At 40.8% G+C, this 21,471-nt stretch overlaps 2 protein-coding genes across 3 annotated transcripts in view; both read left to right on the forward strand.

Annotated features, from left to right (window-relative positions):
* Positions 1-21,471, forward strand: part of SLO2 (slowpoke 2) — an 88,402-nt gene that overhangs the window by 24,403 nt on the left and 42,528 nt on the right. The window lies entirely within an intron of this gene.
* Ir47a (Ionotropic receptor 47a) lies at positions 9,412-11,187 on the forward strand. The gene has a single exon (XM_017181546.2). It carries the CDS (start codon positions 9,412-9,414, stop codon positions 11,185-11,187), a length of 1,776 nt encoding a protein of 591 aa, XP_017037035.2.

The raw sequence follows: 21,471 nt of genomic DNA on the forward strand, positions 1-21,471 counted from the left end.
GTGTTTTCTGCTATATTCATTTTCTAATATAAAAATAGGTTTTTAAATTGGAAAGACTTAAATTGTTTATAAGAACAAGATTTTTGTAACAGTGAATTTGAAGTCCTTTTGTAATTTGGCACATGTGGTTAGATCCCCGTTGTTGTTGTTGTTTTCGACCTGCCTTCCGGCGAATTTATGCGTTTTTTTTTTCTTCTTGTATTCCTAAGCTGATTGCGTGCACAAAAATCTACATAAATATTTGCTTTTATCCTGACAAAGGGAAATATTTCTTTTCATTTTCTGTGGGAATACGTGACACATGACGAAGCGTTATAAGCCCCATCTGATTACGGCTAATCTATCAAGGTCGTCTGAAAAATCGATTGATTGCAGACATTGATTTCAGTTGAAGAAATCTTAAGAATTTAAAAGAGTTGAAATATATATAGAGTTTTCAATAATAATGGTTATTATTTGTGTGCTTAAAAATTTTACGATTACTTAATTTATTATAAATTAATAATTAGCTAGAAAATGTAAAAGAACAGATAAAACGAATGATTTATGTAAACAAATGGCCGTTTGTATTCAAGTCTCTTGAGTACCATTTAAGCTTTTAGCATATTATTTTTATATTATCACAGATTTAAGCTCATTACAGTCTGATGTTCCACATTTTGCCATATTTGCACATTTCATCTAAACACACACACAGCAATTTATGCATAATTGTTTCCCATAAATTTTAGTAGATATAGGCAAATGAAATTTGAACAGCTTCTCGAACATTGCGTATACGCAGCATGTGCCGCTGCCATTAAATTCTAACGTTGAATATCAGGAGGGGAAAATCTTAAATCAACTTTGACACCCACGCACAAATCGCTTATGCGTGAAAGGGCGACCTCGAGGGCAGTTTAATTTAGTTTTAGCACTTTGACTTTTATTATCCTGTTATCCAGTTTTGTCTGTGATTATTGCTCTCACTTCGGGCTCCTCCCTCAAACGGCTATAATGGGATTTCGATGCTGGGATGGGCCATATTGAGGCTGAGACAGAGACTAAGACTGAGACTGAGGAGCTCGTGGTGGTGGCTTATGGGCGCTAAGTCTAAATTAATGAAAATGTAGATAACGAGGTTGAGTCCTAAGGGCTTTTATTGGTTTACCCAATCTTTTTATAAATAATTCATAGAAGCCACAAAGCCAGCAAATGCAACAATTGCTTAATTTAAGGGCTTCCATACTTGCAATTCAATTTAGTTGAGGATGTTGGATGTGGCAGCCGGAAATTCGGCAGGAAAATTTTGAATGAAATACGAATTCCCTTCTTCCATACCTCCCAGGAGGAAATGGGCCAAGACATTCAGTCAACAATTGTGAAGGGGGCCCGACCGTGTTGGCTGTGCAAACTTCTGCGGCTTTTGGGCTTGCAGTTCTGCCAATTTACGTCATCGTTAGCCTGTGTGTGCGCCAATTAGCCTAAATAACTCAATTATGCTCGGCGCGGCTTTCTTTTCACGGTGTGTATAGATCGACACCTCTTTGATTGGTGATTACACCGAGCCGTGGGTGCAAGCCATACTGGTAATTGACTTGTCAGCTCCTGGCAGTTATACCCATTAATTAAGCCTGGCCAAGTCATGGATTCCCCCTCGTTCGATGTGTGAGAGCGCGTAATTGAAATGAATGATTATCGTCGAAGAACAGAAGCTAAACGGGGGGAGTGTATGGCGAGATAGAGTTTAACGACTCAGCCAGTCGCTCTATTGCTTAAACCATTTTATTGCCATAAGCACACAAAGCTTTACCTCTTCAAAAAGGAATAAAAAAGGATTCCTTTAACAATGGCCCATAAAAGTCGAGACAGAAACGCCACAACTACCGCCAGCACCAGCTCGTATATCAAGAGCCATTGAAGAACATTAAGAGCTTTAGTTTCTGGTCACACCCACTGCACAGTTTTGTGCAGAGAAAAAAAATAGCAAAAGAATAGCTTAGCAGTTATTGTTCTTTTATTTATGACTATCTTTCAAGACTTATTTAAAGATAAATACAAGCTTATAACTAAGATGTTAAACTTATATTTCAGGAGATTTATCTATATATTAAATTTCCTTAAAATATTTTCCTCTGTGTGTTCTCATATGACTCTTTATTTTCTCTTTCTTGCAGGTGAGTAAAAGTGTCTAAATTAAGGCAAGATATTCTCCTTTAACAGCGGTACGTATACAAAATATGATGTGGGAAAATTGGGCTTTATCGTGCGAAAACTTGGCTGATGGCTCTGTGAGGACCTGAAGAAGTTGCTCCTTGACGAACACACGCTATCAATTATGTCTTATCTGGGAGAGAAACACCTTTGCTTTGTTTCTTGTTTCGCCCCGAAAATTCCTCATAGGAATTTTGCGAATTTTGCAAATGGGTTCTTTGTGGTATTTACCTCCCCGCACATACTCATAAAGCAATCATAAAAAATGCCGCAAATCATCACGGACGAAGGACGAACCGTCCCCTTGGGTCCTGGTCTTCCGCGTCAGGTATATATATACATATAAGTATTATCTATGTGGAAGCATTTCGTTATGCCAGCCATGCGTCCTGTGTTCTGTTTAATGTTTTCGCATTGTTTATGTTATGTTTATGCCACGCTGCCAGCTGAAACAAAGCAAAATGTGTGTTGCCCGCCATGTGCGTGCCTCCTAATTGTGTTTTACGTGAGTGCGGTTGCCGGAGCTGGAGCAGGATACCCCGTAAAACTCCGGCATGTCCTGTCAATCTCGATGTGTGTAAGCCTCGTCTATCTGTGTCTGTTCAACGCGTAACGATTCGTTTGCAATTAGCAGCTGGCATCCTGTGGATTTTGTGCGGTTTTATCTGCTCCTCGCGATGGGCTCTTGAGTGGCCCTTTGGCATTTTTATTTTTTGACAGCAGAGATCTGTTGGAGCCTTTTGATATCTTTGGAAATAAAAGTTGTTGTGTGAATTTATAAATGTATTGCCAGAAATATCGTGTCAAAGAATAAGTATTCTACAAATTTTGAATATATTCATGCAAGTACCGCTTTAATTAGCACATAAATCAAGTGAATAAATTTATTTTATCATTAAAAGTCGTATGGGGACCTTAGCATAAGTTAAAAATGGAAATTGGTTACGTGATCTTATAACCTAAGAATTTGTAATATTTATTCATATATTTGTGCGTGACTTCTTTGAAATATTATATAAGACACCTAAAAGAAAATGAAAAATAATTTTAAAAAATTAATACAATAGAAAATGAATAAATTATTATTTGTATATTACTTCGTATTTTCTTTTACATACACTAATAGGTAACTCCTAGTCTTAAACCATGGCTTAAACCCAAGTTTATACCCAAATTTCGAGTCTTTTTCGTAAATTATGAATTATGCCAGTGCGCTCTGTTAATTTTATCATAAAACTTAGAGGAAGACTTTAGGCCAAGTGAGTCAAAAGATGAAATATTCATGCTTAATAAGATAGTACAAGTACGCACGCTCTTTTCTACTTTAGGGCCCATTACAAGTACAAATTGTGCGACAAATATGCATAATTTATTAGATTCCGCACTGTGCATATGGTTATAAAGCAAAGCCATTTCTTTGCTTGCGAATTTATGAACTTGGCAATTCGAAAAACTAGTTTGCAATGCGTTTACCCTGCGAGCAAAACTCGATAAATCGAGAGCGTGTTGCCGAGCTCAACAGCTTAATAACATTTTCCAAGCACACTCCGATGGGAAATCTCAACCCAAACCCCACCGCCCTCCCCCGAAACCATTTGCTTTTCATAACCACAAGGATAAACCCATTCAGACGCAATGCTGCTCAAAATACTTAAAGTGTTTTTGCAGCATACTTTCAGGCGGGCGTCAGTGCGCGCATTACGTATACGCCGCGTTGCCTTGCGTCATAAGGTTTCATTACGAAATTAATGCACTTTAATGGGCGCACCCTAACAATAGCCAGGAGTTGGAGCAACAAGTCCCGAGAATAAGGAATTTAAGCATTAGCTAGATTTTTAAATTAATTCTGCAGGCCATGCGTGTCCTAAATTAATTAATCTGAAATCAACAGGAAGCCAAGCAAAAAATAGAAGAGCGAACCACATTAACGGCCACGACAACTGGCTTTCACAGAAATTGCCAATTAGGCAAAGGCGAAGCTGGAAATGCAGCAGCAGTAACAGCAGCAGCAGCATAAGGCCAGCGGAGGTCAACTGAGGCCAGTCTGGTCTCCGGAAAATGCCAGGGAAATGCCATGTGAAATGTCACCGAATGCGATTTGCGGCCAAACAAATGCGTTTAATGGCTACGCCCGCCAGGGAAGCATTAGGGCGCACATGTTTCCCCCCCTCAATCCCTTCTCTCATTTCCGCTTTTCTCTCTCTCTTTGGGTTAAGGCCTCTCTTTGGCTAACGTGTTCTCTTATTTCCGTTCCAACCACGTGTTCGTGCTGCTTATGCTTTCACCTTGTTATTCGCAGTTCAAGCTCAAGAGACAGAGAAGGCAATATGAATAGAAAGAGACAGAGCAGTAGAGAGAAGGAGGCCCTCGAGGGAGAGAGCTGTAACGAAAGCGGAGAGCTAAAGAGAGCTTCTAAGCGTTGCCAGCTGTAAACTAAACGCAAAGGACATTGTAATACATCCTGGCCTAATGGCTATATAGCTTTCATTGCATCTGTTTTTATTTCTATCAAAAAGGAAGCTTTTTTGGAGATTTTTTTTATGTTCTTACAAAGAGCAACAGATGGCGTTAGAGTATAATGTTAAAAAGGATAAAAGATAAAATAAATATTTTTCTTAATTACTATTCTTAAGAAATCAAAAATCAGATTTTAATTAAATTCTACCAAACATTTCCTGCTTAAATATAATATTATTCACTCACTAAAGACCCTTGCTATCGCATCCTTTAGATCCAAATTATTCATACCTGTCAAAATTGCTCAGCAATTACTTCCGTTAATGTCAAAACAACACAACTTTCACCGCATAATAATGATGATGACGATGATATCAACTACAGGCAGCAATTGAAATAGCCTGTGTAAGGACAAGGACAGCAGGACAACACAGCATTCATGGCGCCATCCTTGGCATTGCCATCAATCCCCCCATCGCCATTCCCCTGGAATAACATCCTTTGGCCAGGACAACAACGATTAAGATGCAAAGTGAATATTAGTATGTTAACACACTTTTGCCCCCTGTCACCAGACCAGACCCACTTTCCACTTGACTTGACTGGAGGCAGCTGGCTCTGTGTGTGTCCCATCTTGGCCACTTGACGTTGGTCCGGTGTCCTTACGTCCTGGCTGGCAAACTGTTTGGCTTGAGTGGCCATCCAGCTGCGTGCCCCTGTGCCTGGCATTCGTAATGAAATTCAGACAAGGAATGCCTGGGACAACCTTAAACGTCTTGGGTGCCGAGCCGACTTTGGTTGGAATTGATTTATTGGCTTAGCTAAGGCTAAGGGCCAAGTATCTATTTGCTTTTTCCTTCTTATGGTTTTCTTTTTATTTTTGTTTTGTTTTCTAAATACCACCACATAAGTTGTGTTTGATTTAATAGAGAAAGAGGCTGTGAAAATAAATAATTGTGTGTCTTGTGGTATTTAGGGTCGTAAAGTATTATATAAAAACAGTTTATTAACCGATTAGTGAACTAAGAAATATGGTTTAACCAGTTAATAGGCAAGGAAAATAAAATAATGCTATTAATACAAAATATAAATCAAATATTTGGTGAGATAATGGTAAGAAGAAATCAAAACAGAAGCCAGAAACTCCATAATTGTTAGCGGGGTTTTTGATGCCTCTTAGTTTTTGTCATTTATTTATTTGTTTATTGTTAACAATTTAGGTTTCCAATATTGACTTTGATTTGCGGTTACCACACACACACTTGTTACTGTTTGGGGGTGGCGTTAACTTAATTATAGCTCCATAAGTGATTTGTGGCCGAACCGCAAAAGTAGAAATCGAATCTCCAACTGAGTTTGGCCACAATTCCAAGTGAACTGAAGCTGCGGCAGTCAGCTAGACAGGTCGCAGCCATAAACTAGCGATAATTGCACTCTGAGGTTGTACGTCTGTCTATAACTATATCTACTTCTATTGCTATTTCCCCCCCAAGACAAGTGCGAATTATGTGGGAATCGAGTAGAAAAACTGGCTGTCTTAACCCCTTGGTTTATTTAAAATGAAATAATAATATAAACATTTATAGAAAACACCTAAAATTTCAAACAAATTATTATTAAAACCCATAAAAACATAGAAACTACATTTCAAATATGTTATTAAATAAACAACAATTTTTTAAAGCAACGTTTAAATTAATTAAAGATATTTGTAATCTATGCTCTATAAGTCGCTGTAACTATTTTTATAAAATATAAAAAACTACAATTTTTACATTAAAAAATATTTAGTTAAATATCTAAGCAATATATTTAAAGAAAATTCTCTTAGATATTTTAAAAATATTTATCTCACAAACCCTTAACATATCCCTTTTCTTGTTTAACTGTTAACTTAACATAATGGCCAACTTCAAAGCTTTGAGCTTTCCCAAAACTCTCGGAAAATCCACCGGCCTCTCTGTTACCGTTACTGTTACTGTCGGAGATCGGGTCCCCCGTTACACAATTGGGAAAATATGTTAGTCGGTCGGCCTTGTCGGCTTGCCAGTTGCCGCTCGGCGTTCAGTTTGTTTTTATACTTTGCACATGAAACATGTGATTTCCCTCGAACGCTCGATTTTCCACCGAAGCCAGAGTTTTCTTTAGAGATTTCCTTCCCCTCGCTCCCGCCCCAAACGAGTGAGCGAGCGAGCTAGCGAGTGAGAGTGTTGCAGTGTGTGTTGTTGTTGTGAGTGTGTCGTGTCGTGTCGCCTCGGTGACATTTTCCTCAAGCGAGTTTTTTGGTAACGGAAATCGCTGGAGTGCTAATTAAAATTGAATCAGGTGACTCGGCAAAGGGAAAAAGTAAATATTTAGTAGTAGAGATTAGTGAATACTTCAAAGTGGTAATTATCTATAAAAAATAAAGCAACAAATCCGTTTAACGAGCCGCCGTAAATCTTAAAGAACATAACCTTTGGCTCTAACCTGTTATTTACCAACTTCCTTAGTTTTTTCGACCGCATAAATCAATAACAAGAAAATAATAAATTACGCCGGCTAAAGTTAAATATTTAATTTCACACCGAATGATACAAGTGGCAATAAAATTTCCGTGCAAATTTTTCGGAAGATCCACCGGGTGTGTGTGTGTGCATAAATAAATGTGACCAGCCAGTTGACCCGTGAGCCGTAACTTATACGGGACTCTCGTTCCAAACGTCTCCGTTAGCTGCCGAAAGTTTCGTCCTGAATTTATGGCCAATGCCGCGCTCGCGCACTTCCTTTTCCTCTGGGCCTCATTGGCAGCAGCAACAGCAGCAACAACCAACAGCAACAATGCCAGCGAAGCTGTAATAAAAATCTGCTAACAAAACATAAAATCATAAACACCACACCTCCTGCCGCACCTTGGCGCGGAAAATGCCAAAGGTATGTGCTGCTGTCCTAAGAAATGCTTTGCGATATACACCAGCGACTCAAGTGTGCCACCGAAAGTGAATACAGGAATCGAACGCATCCGTATCCGTATCCGGATTCCGGATTCCGCCTTCCAAAATTGTTGTCCTTAGCAATTCTCTTTGTGCCCGTACTTTCCGTTTGTTTGCTCTACGTGCGTAATTTTTTATATCAATAAAAGTTTATCTGTAGACAAAAGTAGTTTGGGCGCAGTATTTATTTGGGCTTGGCCGCCGCGCACTTTGGGTTCTTCAAAGTGAGATAGGGAATGGTTGAAATGGCCGGGACTCTGCTGAAATAAAAATAAAGTATGTAGTTTTCCACAAGGAGTCTAAGGGAAGCAGGGTTTTTAAAGAAGGAAATGCACATTAAACTTTTTAAAATGCATTGAAATCCCAAGTGTGATTGGGGTTTTGGGTAAGACAAAAGTGGTTGAGTGAGGATTTTTACAACTGAACTTTAAGTGAGATTAATTTGGAATTTTTTAAAGGTTTGGGTGAGGAACTTTTGACTTTTTTGACTTTAAATTTCAATTTAAGAAATTATAATAGTGCCACACTTGTACTAGTTAACTTGCTGCGCTAGGATAATACATTTAAAAAATTTAAAAAATTAATTCAAATACAATTAAGAAGTGTATCAAACCCTAAAACAGTTCTTTAACCACAATAAAATATTATTTTTGCTAGCTATTCTAAAAATAATGATGTGGAAATATGCTTAAGTGAAGCCAATCCTTGATTACTGGCGAAAATAAATTAAATCAAGATTTAAATTATTTTCTAAAGATTAAAGGAGTGCCTTGTTTTGATTTCACTAAAATACTTACTTTATTTCATATATAAATGCTCCATAAATTGAGTATAAATCAACTGAAAGCTATGCTGTTTATCTCAATAAATAAACTGCAAATGAAAGTCCTTTTGTAATTTGTTTGCTCCATTGAGGAAAGTCCTTTAAAAGTATTTATGGCCAACCCTTTTCCTAATTAGCCAGATAACAGCTTGCCTCAAAGTTGTCCTAATCAGATGAAGGAATTTATTTCAACTCGAGTGGTTAAGCTTGCTTAAAAATATTCTGTGTGTGCTTGCCCTTTGCCCAAACCAAATCGCCCCTGCTCCATGGTGGTTTTGTGATGGGGTCTCGTTTCGTTGTTTCTGTTCTGTTGCTTTGTTGCATTTGACATTATGCGCATTAAATGCGCTTGAAAAGCTCCAACTGCTCCACTCCTCCCCGGAACCTTCCGCCGCAAACACAGAACTGACACTGATACAACGATAAGAGGGCAGAGGAGAGTCGAACATGGTGGCACCGGAAGTGTCGGTAAGGCGACAGAAGACCGGCAACCAGGAGCCAGGATCCAGGAGACAGAGGTAGACAGCTGCCAAAGCGCTTTGTAAATTATGTCGTTGAGGGGCTTCAGCTCGAGTGGGTTTTTTATGGGGAAAGTAACCAAAACCGGAATAAAAGCACTAACCGTATGGCAGGACATAAACATGTGTTCGAAAGTTTCCTCTGCCTAGGGGGGGGGGGGGGGGGGGGGGAGGGGAAGGGACAATGTGCGGCCTGTAATTAAATATGAAGCAACCTGACGCTTTTCGCGGCTCTAAAAGTAATGTGATTTTAATATTCATGTTAATTTTAATATCAAATCGCAGCGACCACAGTGCGTACACGTAATGTTCGGTTTCAATGCAAAGCACTTTAGATATAAGGTTTTGATTTAAATTACATTAGCACCGAGAGATGCAAGGATATGGGCTTAAAAGGCAAAGGACCTCCGAATGGCGACATCAGTTGAATAACAAAAGTTCCCTAGTGATGATGAAATTTATCATCCTTCTGTGGTTTGTGGTCAGCAGTGGGGCAGTGGCCTCCTTGGAGCAACCACAGTTCCTCAAGGACTTTCTCGACTCAGTGCACAGAGAACGATCGATTCCCACTCTTCTTCTGATGCAAAGAAAGCACAGCGTTGACCGTTTCCAGCAGCTATATCCACTGGCATGGCCCACAATTCGTTTGGATGAGACCCAGAGCATCCAGTTGGTCAACTTTCACAGTAGGCAGACTCTGGCCCTGGTCTATATGGACTCACCTGAGGATAGCTCCTTACTCTCCGCCCTGGCTGCCAACTTCAATCACATGAGAACGGCCAGAATTGTGATTTGGCTGCAGGTCAGGGCTACTACGAAGCTCCTTGAGATCATTACACGTCAGGCAGCTGAGCACAAGTTTCTCAGTGTTTTGATAATAGAAAAAGCTGAACGTTTCCTTAGACTATATCCATTTCCCCAGCCCAGCTTTCAAGTGCTAGAGAAGCCCTTCATGGAGAAGAAAATCTTTCCCAAGCTGTGGCTCAACTTTAAAGGAAAAAAAGCCCTGACATTGCCCGACTTGGTGCCGCCGCGAAGTTATGTTCACACAGATCAACGAACGGGACGCCAGCGGTACTCTGGCTACATGTATCATCTACTGAGGACCTTTGCCCACACGTACAATATCACCTTGCAGCTGCAGAGACCCTTGAGGGGCAATGAATCCGTGCCCCTATGGCAAATCTTGAATGGAACGGCTCGGGGAGAAATCGATCTGCCCATGACTGGACAACTGATGAACTTCATAGATCCGGAACTAAGTAGAATCAATTGCTTCCTCGGCATGACTGCCCTTACAATCGTAGTGCCCTGCGGCAAGGAGCTATCGGTGGAAGAACGGCTTTATCTCGTCTACGGAATAGGATCACCCTTGACCTTTCTGACTTCGTACATTCTACTCAGTGCTGTAGAGGCTATTTTCCGAAGATTATACAATATAATTCAGAGAAATTCCAACAGAGTGCACCTCCTAGGTGTAGTATTAAATCTGCGAATATTGCGCTGCCTTTTGGCAATGTCCATTCCCCGTGGAAATCGATACAGATCCGCCAAGGGCCTCCTAATCATGGTGATGACTTTGTCAGGGCTCATCAATTCAACCATAACGAATGCTCGATATAGCACTGTCATGACCATGTTTCCCCAGTACAATCACATTCGCAACTTTCAGCAGCTGCGCGAGAGCAACTTAACCGTGGTCTTCAACTTTCTCAACTTGTGGAAGATCAGGGAGAAAATGGATCAGGAGTTCTTTGCCAAGATGCTGCCGAATGTCATGGTTGTGCATAGCGCTGAGCAAATCCGTATGATCGCCACGCTGAATACGAGCTACGCCTATCAGATATACTCCTACCCCAAGGATCCCTTCTCGATGCTGCAGAAGCGCTCCAGCCGGAAGGCCCTGTGCAGCTCCTCGCAACTGGATATAGTCTCTGGATTGTCGTACGGAGCTGTACTGCAGCAGAACTCCGTTTACGCCTTGGCCCTGCGGGACTTTGCCTCGTACATCTGGGATGTGGGTCTGAATCTCCATTGGGTAACCACATCGATTTGGGAATATTTTTCACCCAACCAATTGCCGCCAGAGACAGGCGGTACTCCTTTGCAACTCAGAGATTTTAAAATAATATTTTACCTTCTGTTTATCGGTTATGCACTGGGATCTTGCGCTTTGATGGCTGAAGTGTTTTTGGGCAGGAGGAGGATCAACAATCAGGCTTAAAAGAAGTCTCAAATGATATATTATAACAAGAGAAACTATGGCTTAAATAGCTTCATATGTATTTAAAAACCCATTATTGTTTATTGATGTTTAGATGCTTCATTGTAATGCTCGCTTTATGGTTATTAACACAGATAAACACAATTAATATATACTCCCTGGCACACGTAGTGCAGTTAGCATTCCTTTACAGCTTGAATAAATGTTTTTGTCGTGAGTTCAAGGCGTCTGGCTTCGTTACTCTCCCCCCTGGCTATCCGTGAACTCATCAATGTCAATAAAAACTGGGCCATAAACAGAGCACAAATGACATATGTGACGATATGCCCGGGCATTTATGGTGGCAAAAGGGCCACGAAAGGCTGTGACAGCCAGATTGAGTATGGGAACAAAGCATAAAGCCAACATATGGGGCCCTGGCCCGAAGTCAACCTTGACCGCCTTGGGGTCTGGCCAGCCCGATTCCTGGAGTGCGACAATTAATTATTGCATAATAAATGCGTACGTGGGACGAGCTGGGTATTATTGATGACGAGTCGGGCTTTGGTCAATTGCAATTAGGGCTAGAACGGTTTGAAATGGAGAACACACTCGAAAATCAATCGATTGACGTCAGTCGGTAAATAAAAAAGGAAGCCGAAAAAAGTATTGGGCAGAAGAAAAACGATGTAAGGTGACACAAAAGGGATACATACTACTTCTGTGGGCCATGCGTCACGTGAGGTGTCGTATCCTTCGGAAGGGGTTTAAGTTCTCAACTTACGCGATGCCTTTGTGCCGCAGGATTGTGGGGGGAGCAAAAAAACAACGAAATCCCTCTGCTAAAGTTACGCTTTTGCACTCTGATTGCGACGTTTTGCTGTTTTATCATTTAATTAAAATTTAAATTGTAACAGCGAGTGGAAAACACAAAACTTTTCATGCATTCCCCCATTCCCCCGTTGTTCCCTGAATTAATTATATCGCATACAATTTGAATTTCTGGTATTTGCATTTGTCAGATTGTTATTTGCTGATTGACATTGTGTATATATACACGTTATGAGTGTGTTTGTGTAGACTACGTTCTCCCAAGGGAAGGCATCGGAAATGGACGCCTCGCATGTCAGTCTTCATTCGAAAGAGCGTTGAAAGGCGTCAGTTATGGCATCATTATATTTCCATTACCTCTTTCGCAATACAAATCATTTGGCGGAATCCATGGAAATATCTCACTCATTTGTTTCATTCAATTAAATCCAGGACTAATTTCACCGACAGCGCAGAATAATTTAACCAGCGCCAAATTGAATTCCCATATCATTAGGATACACGTTTGTCGGTCAATTTGCTGTCAAAATATGCCAGCATAGCAGAAATGGCCACTTAACCGCATTAAAACCGTCGGCCAGAAACTCATTTTGGGGCAGGATAAGTATTAGTTGCACTGCAAGGATTGCTGGGAAATTAACTAGATATTTTAGTAGTTAATAGGGAAACTTAGGGAGCTTACATATAATAAAAAGAATCATTAATATTATAAAAAAAAAAGCTTATACATATCTCTAAAATATTTTAAAACCCTTTCTATGTAAACATGACTTTCTCCTTTGAATTATTTTATATATTTACATTTTTTAAGCACACTTTCCTATATAAATTTCCCTTTTTACTCCGAGTGTGCGTTGCTAAACCAATAGACTGGGGAGAAAGGGCCATGTCAAAAGGCTGGGTGTGAAAAGTAAAGAACCGAGGGCCTGTTGTAACCGCCATTCCTGCCGAACTGCTCTTCTCGCAGGCAGCTAGAAAAAAGTTCAGTTTAAGTCTAATATTTGCCATCGCCCCCGCCCAGGGATATGGCAGAGAGAGCGGAGAAAGGGCATCAGGACAATGCAGATGCAATAAAAAAAAATTTTAAAAGGAAAACGGAAGGGAAAATAAAGCAGAACGACTTGCAGTCATTGCTCGGAAGGCTTTAAGAGTCAAGCTGAGGAGGTCTCCATTAATTATCCAAGCGGAGAGACGACTACTGCCAATGAAATTTTCCGCACTGGCAAAGCTTAACGTGAAATCAAGATTTTTTATTATGCTTTATATTTTCCACAATTTTTTTTTTTTTCTTTCGCTGGAAAATCGTAAATTTACAGCTGACAGGACACAGCCAGCCAAAGTCGGCTTATGTCGGGCCTGGCTAAGTGCATGACAATCACAGATAGTTGCCTGGCAGGGGGAGAGTCTTTTCGACCCGGTCTAGTTGTCCCTGTTCTCGTTGTTGTTGTTGTTGCTGCAACAAAGAGGCAAACAAACAGACAAACCGTTCGACATATTGCAGCCAAAGGAACAAGGGACAAGGGACAGTTTTGATGGACAGCCTGTCAACGCTTTGCCGGTTCATATTTTACTATATTGCATATTGTCTGACTTTGGGATTAATGGGATAAAACAAAAGGATATAGTGACTTTGAAGGCTCAAAGACAAAGAATAATTGAAAATGTTTCTGTTCTAGAAAGGTTTATGTTTCAAATTCAATATTTTATCATGATACTTTTAAACAAAACTGTTATGACCCCATTTTTGTTATATTTTGTTTCTGAAAATGAAAAAGAAGAACTCTATTTTGTTATTTGCACAAAATAAGGTCACTGAAAACCTCTGGCAAATTTTTCCAGCCATTCAACATGCATTTTCTTCCACTTTCTATTTTGCAAGTTGGCTTTGCCATTTCCCCAATTGTGAGGGAAAGGCCTGTAAATATTTAAAAAGATATGTAGATGTGTGCTAGATTCCAGCCTGCACACAATAGCGCAGGACTTGCCCTTTAAGGTCTCCGAAAACTGACCAAGATCATTCATCCAAGCCCAAGTTGTGGGCTGCGGGTAAGGTGCATTATCATGTAAATTAATTGCATTGCCCGACGAAGCGTAATAAGATGGCCCACTGTCACTGACACTGCGTTTCAATTAAATCAACACATTGATTTAATTAAATTTCAACCGTTTTACGAGCCCAAGCTGCAGCTCTCAGGGGCTGCATTTTTTCCTTATTCGGGTTTCGTGGTGGTTCAATTAAAAATGCCCATCGATATGCGCATCCAGCAACAACTGCATAATTTATGCGAAACGGCGGCTCCCATGCACTTCCTGCAGGCTGACTGGCTGCCACTTGATCTTCCAGTGCGACGAGGTCCTTTAAAATACATTGTTGAGTGGGGATAAAACCGCAGTAAAGGCTGTACTTGAAATATTTAAATAATAGAATAATTAAAATTAAACAAACAATTTAAAAAAAATTAACAGCCTAGTTAGGAGCTGCTGACTTTATAATTATAACAAGCTAAGCCATGTTGTTCCTCTGCCAAGTCCCTGTTAACACCACAAATGGCTCCATTAGGAATACATGCTTTTACAAACGCTTTACAAACGCTCGCCAAGTGTTTTAATTACAAAAAGAGCGCGACAAACGGCAAACAAGAAGCCAAGCCAAGAATCTCCAAGGCTCCTCTCACACATGCAATCCTAAGCCGCTTAATTTATTTACACGAGACCGAAAGAACACGCCCTGAGCCGCCGCCTTAGCCTCAGCTTTAGCAGTTTGTTCGCCCCTAAATTTGGCTTAAATGCCGCGAGCAGCATGTTGACAGGCTGGATATATAGGCCGAGTGTTGGTTCGTGTCAACAATTTATTTATATAATTTATGCATGAATAATTAGGCGCACATCCAACATATACCCGCCTGACGCAGTTCACACGGACTTTAGCTGGGAGGCAGGCAGATTTTAATTGTATAAATCAAATTTGCTTACATTATGCAGTGAAACGCTGGCTTTATCTTGGGTTAAGTTCATATTCTAACATAAAATTAATCAGATATTTCTTTTACACATGAATGCAGGAATAATTCAGATTAATATACCATAAAATGTGACAGTTTTCCAAGGAGTAGGGAAAGATAATATATTTAAAGGGAAGTTTCTATAAGAACCTTACACTTTAAACCAACTTTACCTTTAGCTCATCATTTATTTAGCTAAAGTTTCTTCAGGAAACTCATTTCAACTTGGCTCAACTATTTTTCTGGTAAATTTCCCTCTTTATTTGCTTGACACGTACAGCGTTAAAATTTTATATATATATTTAGATGCAAAGGCAAACTTTTTTGGACCCACATAATGACTGTTGACAATTGCCAATAGGGGGGTGGGGACCCCATCATATTTTAGGCCTCGCTAAGTGCGATGAGTTTGCCATTTTTATTGTATTAACAGCAACAGGCTGTCCACACAGTTTACACTGAACGAAAGCGTTAGAAATTTCTCTATACCTAGTTTATAAAGAAAACCAAAAACTATTTTTAGTTTTTCTCAGTGCAGGGCATGTTTTATTAGCAGAAACAGCGGGACAGGACCACGAACCAAATGAATTACCTTTCTCCAGGCCCCCGGAACAAAGGCAAATGTGTTTTGCTTGTATGGGTAGAAGGACGACAAGAACAACTTTCATTATACCCGTAAATACCAACACCAGGGGTGGCCTACCAAGGGGTTCCGGGGGGGGGGGGGGGGGGGGGGGGGGGTGTTTGCTTAGCGACTGCCAGGACTAAGACGACATTCATTCATTCATTCATTCATTCACTCTTGGCTGGCGCAAATTGATTGTTTACTTAATTTCATCATCGATTTTGTCGCTCGGAAAGTTTTTAATCAACACCAGCCGGGACCCTGTGCGTTGGCGGCAATTCATTGATCATCATCATCATTATCATCATGCAAATTGGCAAAAATTAATAACAATTATAATTTACAAGCAAAAAGCATTTTGTGGGCAGCTCACAGCTACCCCCACACACACACACACACATCCTGCGGTCGGTCACAGCTGGTCCTGTTACGTGTACACTTCCTCCCCCTCCGCCGCTGCCCTAATAATAGTTAATTATTAATTTTCGGCTTGGAACTTTCGAGTTTTCACTTCAGACTGCAGCCAAGCGTTAAATCATACGCTGCGTTGGCAATAGAGACGAGGGGGTATGGTTGTAAGTTATAATTGGAAAGGTTTGTTAATTGGCCAGTACAGTAGAAGCCAAGTTTACAGAATAACAAGGAAGTGGGGTACAAAATCAGAACCTAAATTAAGGATTAAATAATGTTTTAACGCAAAGAATTCATTTGCAACTCAAAGAAATGATTTTATTATATTTAAAAATGTTTTTAAATTGAAAGAAAGGTTTTGTATACATTTTATATACTGAAATATCTCTATTATAGCCAACAAAGTAAGTGTTTTTTAATTAAATCTTCCCAAAATAAGACCTCCTGACCATTTCAATCAACTTCCACAAACTAAAAGTAAAACTAATCAACAATTTCCGGCAAAATCAGTCTCAATTTTTCAGTATTTATTCAATTACTCTTGCCACATTGACGTGTCGCTAACGTGGCAACACTAACTGACAGCTGGATAATTGAGACACAAAGGAAAGATAAATAAGTAAAGGAGCGAGAGCATGTGAAAGCTTTTAAGTGACAATTATGTGGCGGCCAACGCTCTGACCTGATGCGAATTGACGTGCACAAAACTTTTGCATTAAATATGGCGAACGAAGCGAAAATTAATATTAATTGTAAGTGTTACAATCCTGGCGAGACTGGGCCTGCCTAAAATAAATGAAATTTATTACGGCCAGAGATAGAGAGGCTGGCTCTAACCTGAAGGGAAATTTCATTTGCCGCTGATTGAATTTGGCGCTTTTCTTCAATTCGCATAGGGAGGGTTCGGGTTCGGGTTCGGTGGTCATATTTTATTAATAACCCTCGCCTGGCTCTCTTGTGGATGATGATGATTTGTTATGCATTCCAGCAAAATTCAAATTCAAATTCAAATTTTTTGGGATAATAATGAGCAACTTTTTACACTCTCCCAGGGAGACATTCTACAAATTCACAGGACAAAATTCAAATTGCAATTCGCTATCCAGCTCTCTGTCTGCTTTGGTTGTGTGTATTTTCCAGTTGGCCATAAATTCCTGTTCAATATTTAATGAGCTGAATGCTTTTTTGCGAGTGCCATGGAGTGTGGCCTTTAAAGTGTGTGCTTTTAAATTGTTTATGGGGCGTATGAGTAATGCGCACTACGCATTTGCCTGCTGATGTGTGCGGCCAAATCAGCCATAAAAACCAACGCATACTTACCTGTCAGGGACACACACTCCATGGCCCCGCGGCATTTGTACCGAAAAATTTTGCCAGACTATCCCGCCTCCTGTCACATTAGCCACCTCATTTCCGTTGCATGTCGAGAGCATCAAGTCAGTCACTCGGCTGAAGTGGTGCAGCTGTAGAATTTTTTCAGCTGGAGCTGCAGGTGTTGACTCCCCTTTTGGCACGTTTAATTTGAGTAAGTACCTGGGAAACGGGGTCCTCCATTCCATTGGCTTTTACAGAGGAAATCAATGAAAACACTGCATAACTTCATTTGCTCCCTGGCTGGTGGTAGTGGTGGTGGTGGTGGTGGTGGTGCTACTGTAGTGGCATTCAAGTGGCACGTAGCGACAACAGAGCAGAACCGAACCGATTCTCAATTTAAAGTCATTTGGCGTTTTCCCAGCGAACGAAAGTGCTCCCTGCACTGTACTGTACTACACTGCACTGTAGTATATCCTCGGGCTGGGAAAGGACCCTTGGTCTATCCCCTTGGTGACACATTTTTACAGTTGCCAGGCAACGCATTGCATTTTTATGCGACTACCCCCCCGGATAAGTCTCACTCTGCTCCACACCATCTTGTTTGCTAATCGCCGGGCTGCAGCCCAGGACATGCAGCTCGGCATTCTGCCCTTTTGCGCTACGTTACGTTAGCTATTCCCGAGGAGTCTCGAGTTTCAGCACACAGCCAGAGTTACCCGCAATGTCGGGGTAAATGGGTTTCGATTGGATTTGACAAAGGTATGCAAAGTGTGCAAGATGTAACAGCAAAGTGCCGTCAAAGTATTTGGCAGCGACACTCGACTGTAATTGTATAACCCAGAGATGTTGCTATGCTTGAGTTTGTCAACAGTCTGAATAAGCTCTCGAAATAAGACTTCTTTACAGTTCTTTATGTCCTTTTTATATTTTGGAAATTTAATAACCAGCCTATTTCAAAAGCTCATTATCTTTTCAATCACTACGTTCCTAAGTTGCGTATGTCCCCCAAAAAACTTGTTGCTCGAGGGATCCATTTAAGTGAAAACTTTCAGACAAGCTGGCAACACACTAGAATAGATAGAATCGATATTCGCTGGCACATATTAATTAAAGTTTGCTAATGCATTTGCCAGGACAGGGGACTGGAAAAAGTTACAGCGAAAATTGAAAACTTTTCTCGCAATTGAAAGTTGTTTAAACATTCATAAGCTTTCCATTTACCATACTCCCTGTGGACAGTGTGCGAAACTCGTATAAAAGTAACTAAACTAAACGCAACTGGAGCCAAGTGGTCCTGTTGCGAAACGGTCAGCACTGAGCTAGCACCGAAGCCAATTATAAGGCCAAGTCAAAGGACGAAAGGGAGAAGAGCCTGAATGGCAGCCAGCAATCAATGGGGCCCAGCGTCTGTCAGTTAATGTGCTCAATTGAGTGCCGAAAATTTTGTAAACGAGGTCTTGGGGCAGCCAGCAAACGAACAATGCAGCGCTGGCAACTTGGCCAAGTTAACACCGGCCAGGACGCATTGTTGCAACTGTTGTTGGATGCGGTGTGCCGTGGTGCTTTAATTACACGAGACGCTCCTCGGTCCTTTGTGTATTTGGCCATCAGGACCCTCTGACACGGTCGCAGGACCCCGGCAACGTGGCAGCAATTAAAGTAAGTGGCGCCATTTTGCCTTTCACGCAGCCACTGCCACTGCCTCTGCCGCTTTTGCTGCCATTTCTTTTCGGCCAAGAAGTGGTCATTCCCCGCAAGCATAAATTTCCGCTGACAAACACCCTCAGCATAGTTTCCACTTTGCCAAGATTTTTCATAATTGCCCCCTGCTCCCCTACTTATCTTTTCATCGGTTTTGCCTTCTTACCTTTGCATAATTTCTTAGGGTTATGTAAGCTCAAGCATTTAAAGTAATTGCCTTTCTGGTTTTATGGTTAGTTTTATGACAATTTAAATATTTAAAATATTATTTTATACAGTTTCCTCTACCTCTAATCTGTTGTATAATTTTCATCAAGTGACAAAGCATGGTTGAGTTCGTTGTGGGGTTCGTCCGCTGTCTTTTTTGTGTCAAGAGCTGGCTGGCTTTTGATTAATGAGTTCAACTTTTTTGCTCAGCAAAAAATAGTGGCCAAAAGCTGCATTAAGCCAGAGATTTGTTTGTGGCTAAAAACTTGGTGTAATCTGTGCAGATTTTTGCAGCTTGCTAATATATACAGGCATTTCAAGAGACTTTAAAAATGTCAAAGTTTTTCTACAGAAATCCTCAATGAACAGTTGTTATTTTTGTATTTATTCAAATCACTTTGATGCCACACATTTTCTCTCCCCTTTGTTAATCCAATTAGAAATACTTCATTGGCATTTTCTTTTTATTTATTCGAAATCCAAAGTTACCAAAGAAATTGTCCTTAATCAAGGAGTGGCCTAGCAAGTTCCAGTAATTACTCACAACAACACAATCACGCACAATCATAGAGACAAATATGAGTAATTTGGGAAAATAATGCTGTGTAATTTTCGAATTTTCTCTAACTGCGTGCGTGTGTGTGGTGTGAAAATGCCAACACGGCAAAACAAATTCCGATTTGAAGATACCAAGTGAAAACAATGGGAAATGGGAAAATAAATTGAAATGAAATGATTTCTCTGTGGCTTCTCGCCATCGACATTGGTCCAGTCCCCAGCGGCATCTCACTGGTCCATCGGTCTTGGTCTCGGTCTCGGCATCCTTCGTCCCATGTCTTCCGCTTGGCATTTTGATCTTTAAAAATTGCTTTGAACTTTTCCCATAAAAAATCGTACTCAGCCAGATAGCTGATGCGAGCGCCAGCGCCCCGAGATAAACTTATATACGCTCAGGGCTGAAGGGCTGAGTTCCTTGGCCTGGGTTGGGTTGGCTTTTCGGTGGGGTAATTTTCGGGTTGCCGGATAGTTTGGGTCAAAGCCGAAAAACTTTCCCGTATACAGTACGTATACGTAATGTGTAAACTGTCCTGGCAGCAGCTGTTGTGACGCTGAGCGTGTACATGTGTGTGTGTTGGCCATAAATTCAATTTCGAGAGAGCGAGAGGACAAAGGGAGGCTAAAGCCCAGGTCTCATGTTGCATGTGGGCAAAGTGACTTTATGTCGCGTTTTTTGTCACCTGCAACTGCAACAAAAACTAATAATCGAAGAAAATTTCGTTACCCTGTTACCCGTTACGTCGCTGCCAGCACACATGTGCCGGTGGCGTATGAGCGATTTTCAGTGTAACACTTATTGATTTTCGTTTGGGGTGGACTGCTTCTATATTTCTATATTTAGGCAGAGCAGGTGTATTCCAGGTCGTTTGCAGGAGATTAGTCGCCATAGCTTGGCTAAAATGAATTAATTACAGGAGGTATTGCTTATACCAAACAGGCCTTGAATGGAAGTTTATATATTAAAGTCTTTGCTATACAAGAATAAAATGTATTTAAGAAAATACATTGCTTATTCTGGGGTTAGGAATCATAAAATCTGTGTCGAGACAAGTGGTAAATCCTGAATCTAGCTTCCAGCTGAGCGGAATTAAATATTTTCGGTTGAAATGGTTAAATTTAATCATGCACTGGCCAATGCTGGAATTAAATTATTGTGGCTGCTGCAAGAGCGGAGACAAGTGGCCAATGGAAAATGGCAAATGGCCGGGTGGCCGAGGCTAAGTGGCACAAAAGATGGCCAAATGGCTGCCTGGCACGCATCTGAACTTAGGATGCTCGGCGCTTGTTCTCCGCTCCACGGGTGTCCCCGATGTCGGCCGATGTCCCTTCTCTGCTCCTTTTATTATTTGCAAAATATCATGGCCATAATTTCGTTTGGCAAGCAAATGTCTGAGTCCCTCCCGGGAGGGGCAGTCGCCTGGCACACTTGAGTCGCTGCGGACCGGCAATAGTTTTTCCCCGAGCATCAATTTCTCTTTTCCGCAGGAACCCGGCCGGAACGGAGAAAACAATAAATATCAACAGGAGTCCAAGGAAAGCAGCTTTAAATATTTACATAGCCGAGAAGCCAGCATCTAACCGACCAACTACACCTAATAACTAACTAAGCGTACCAATAACGATAAATACATACCTAATCCTAAACGAGCGGACCAA

Source organism: Drosophila kikkawai, chromosome 2R, assembly GCF_030179895.1.
Source record: "Drosophila kikkawai strain 14028-0561.14 chromosome 2R, DkikHiC1v2, whole genome shotgun sequence".
NCBI classification, from domain to species: Eukaryota; Metazoa; Arthropoda; class Insecta; order Diptera; family Drosophilidae; genus Drosophila; species Drosophila kikkawai.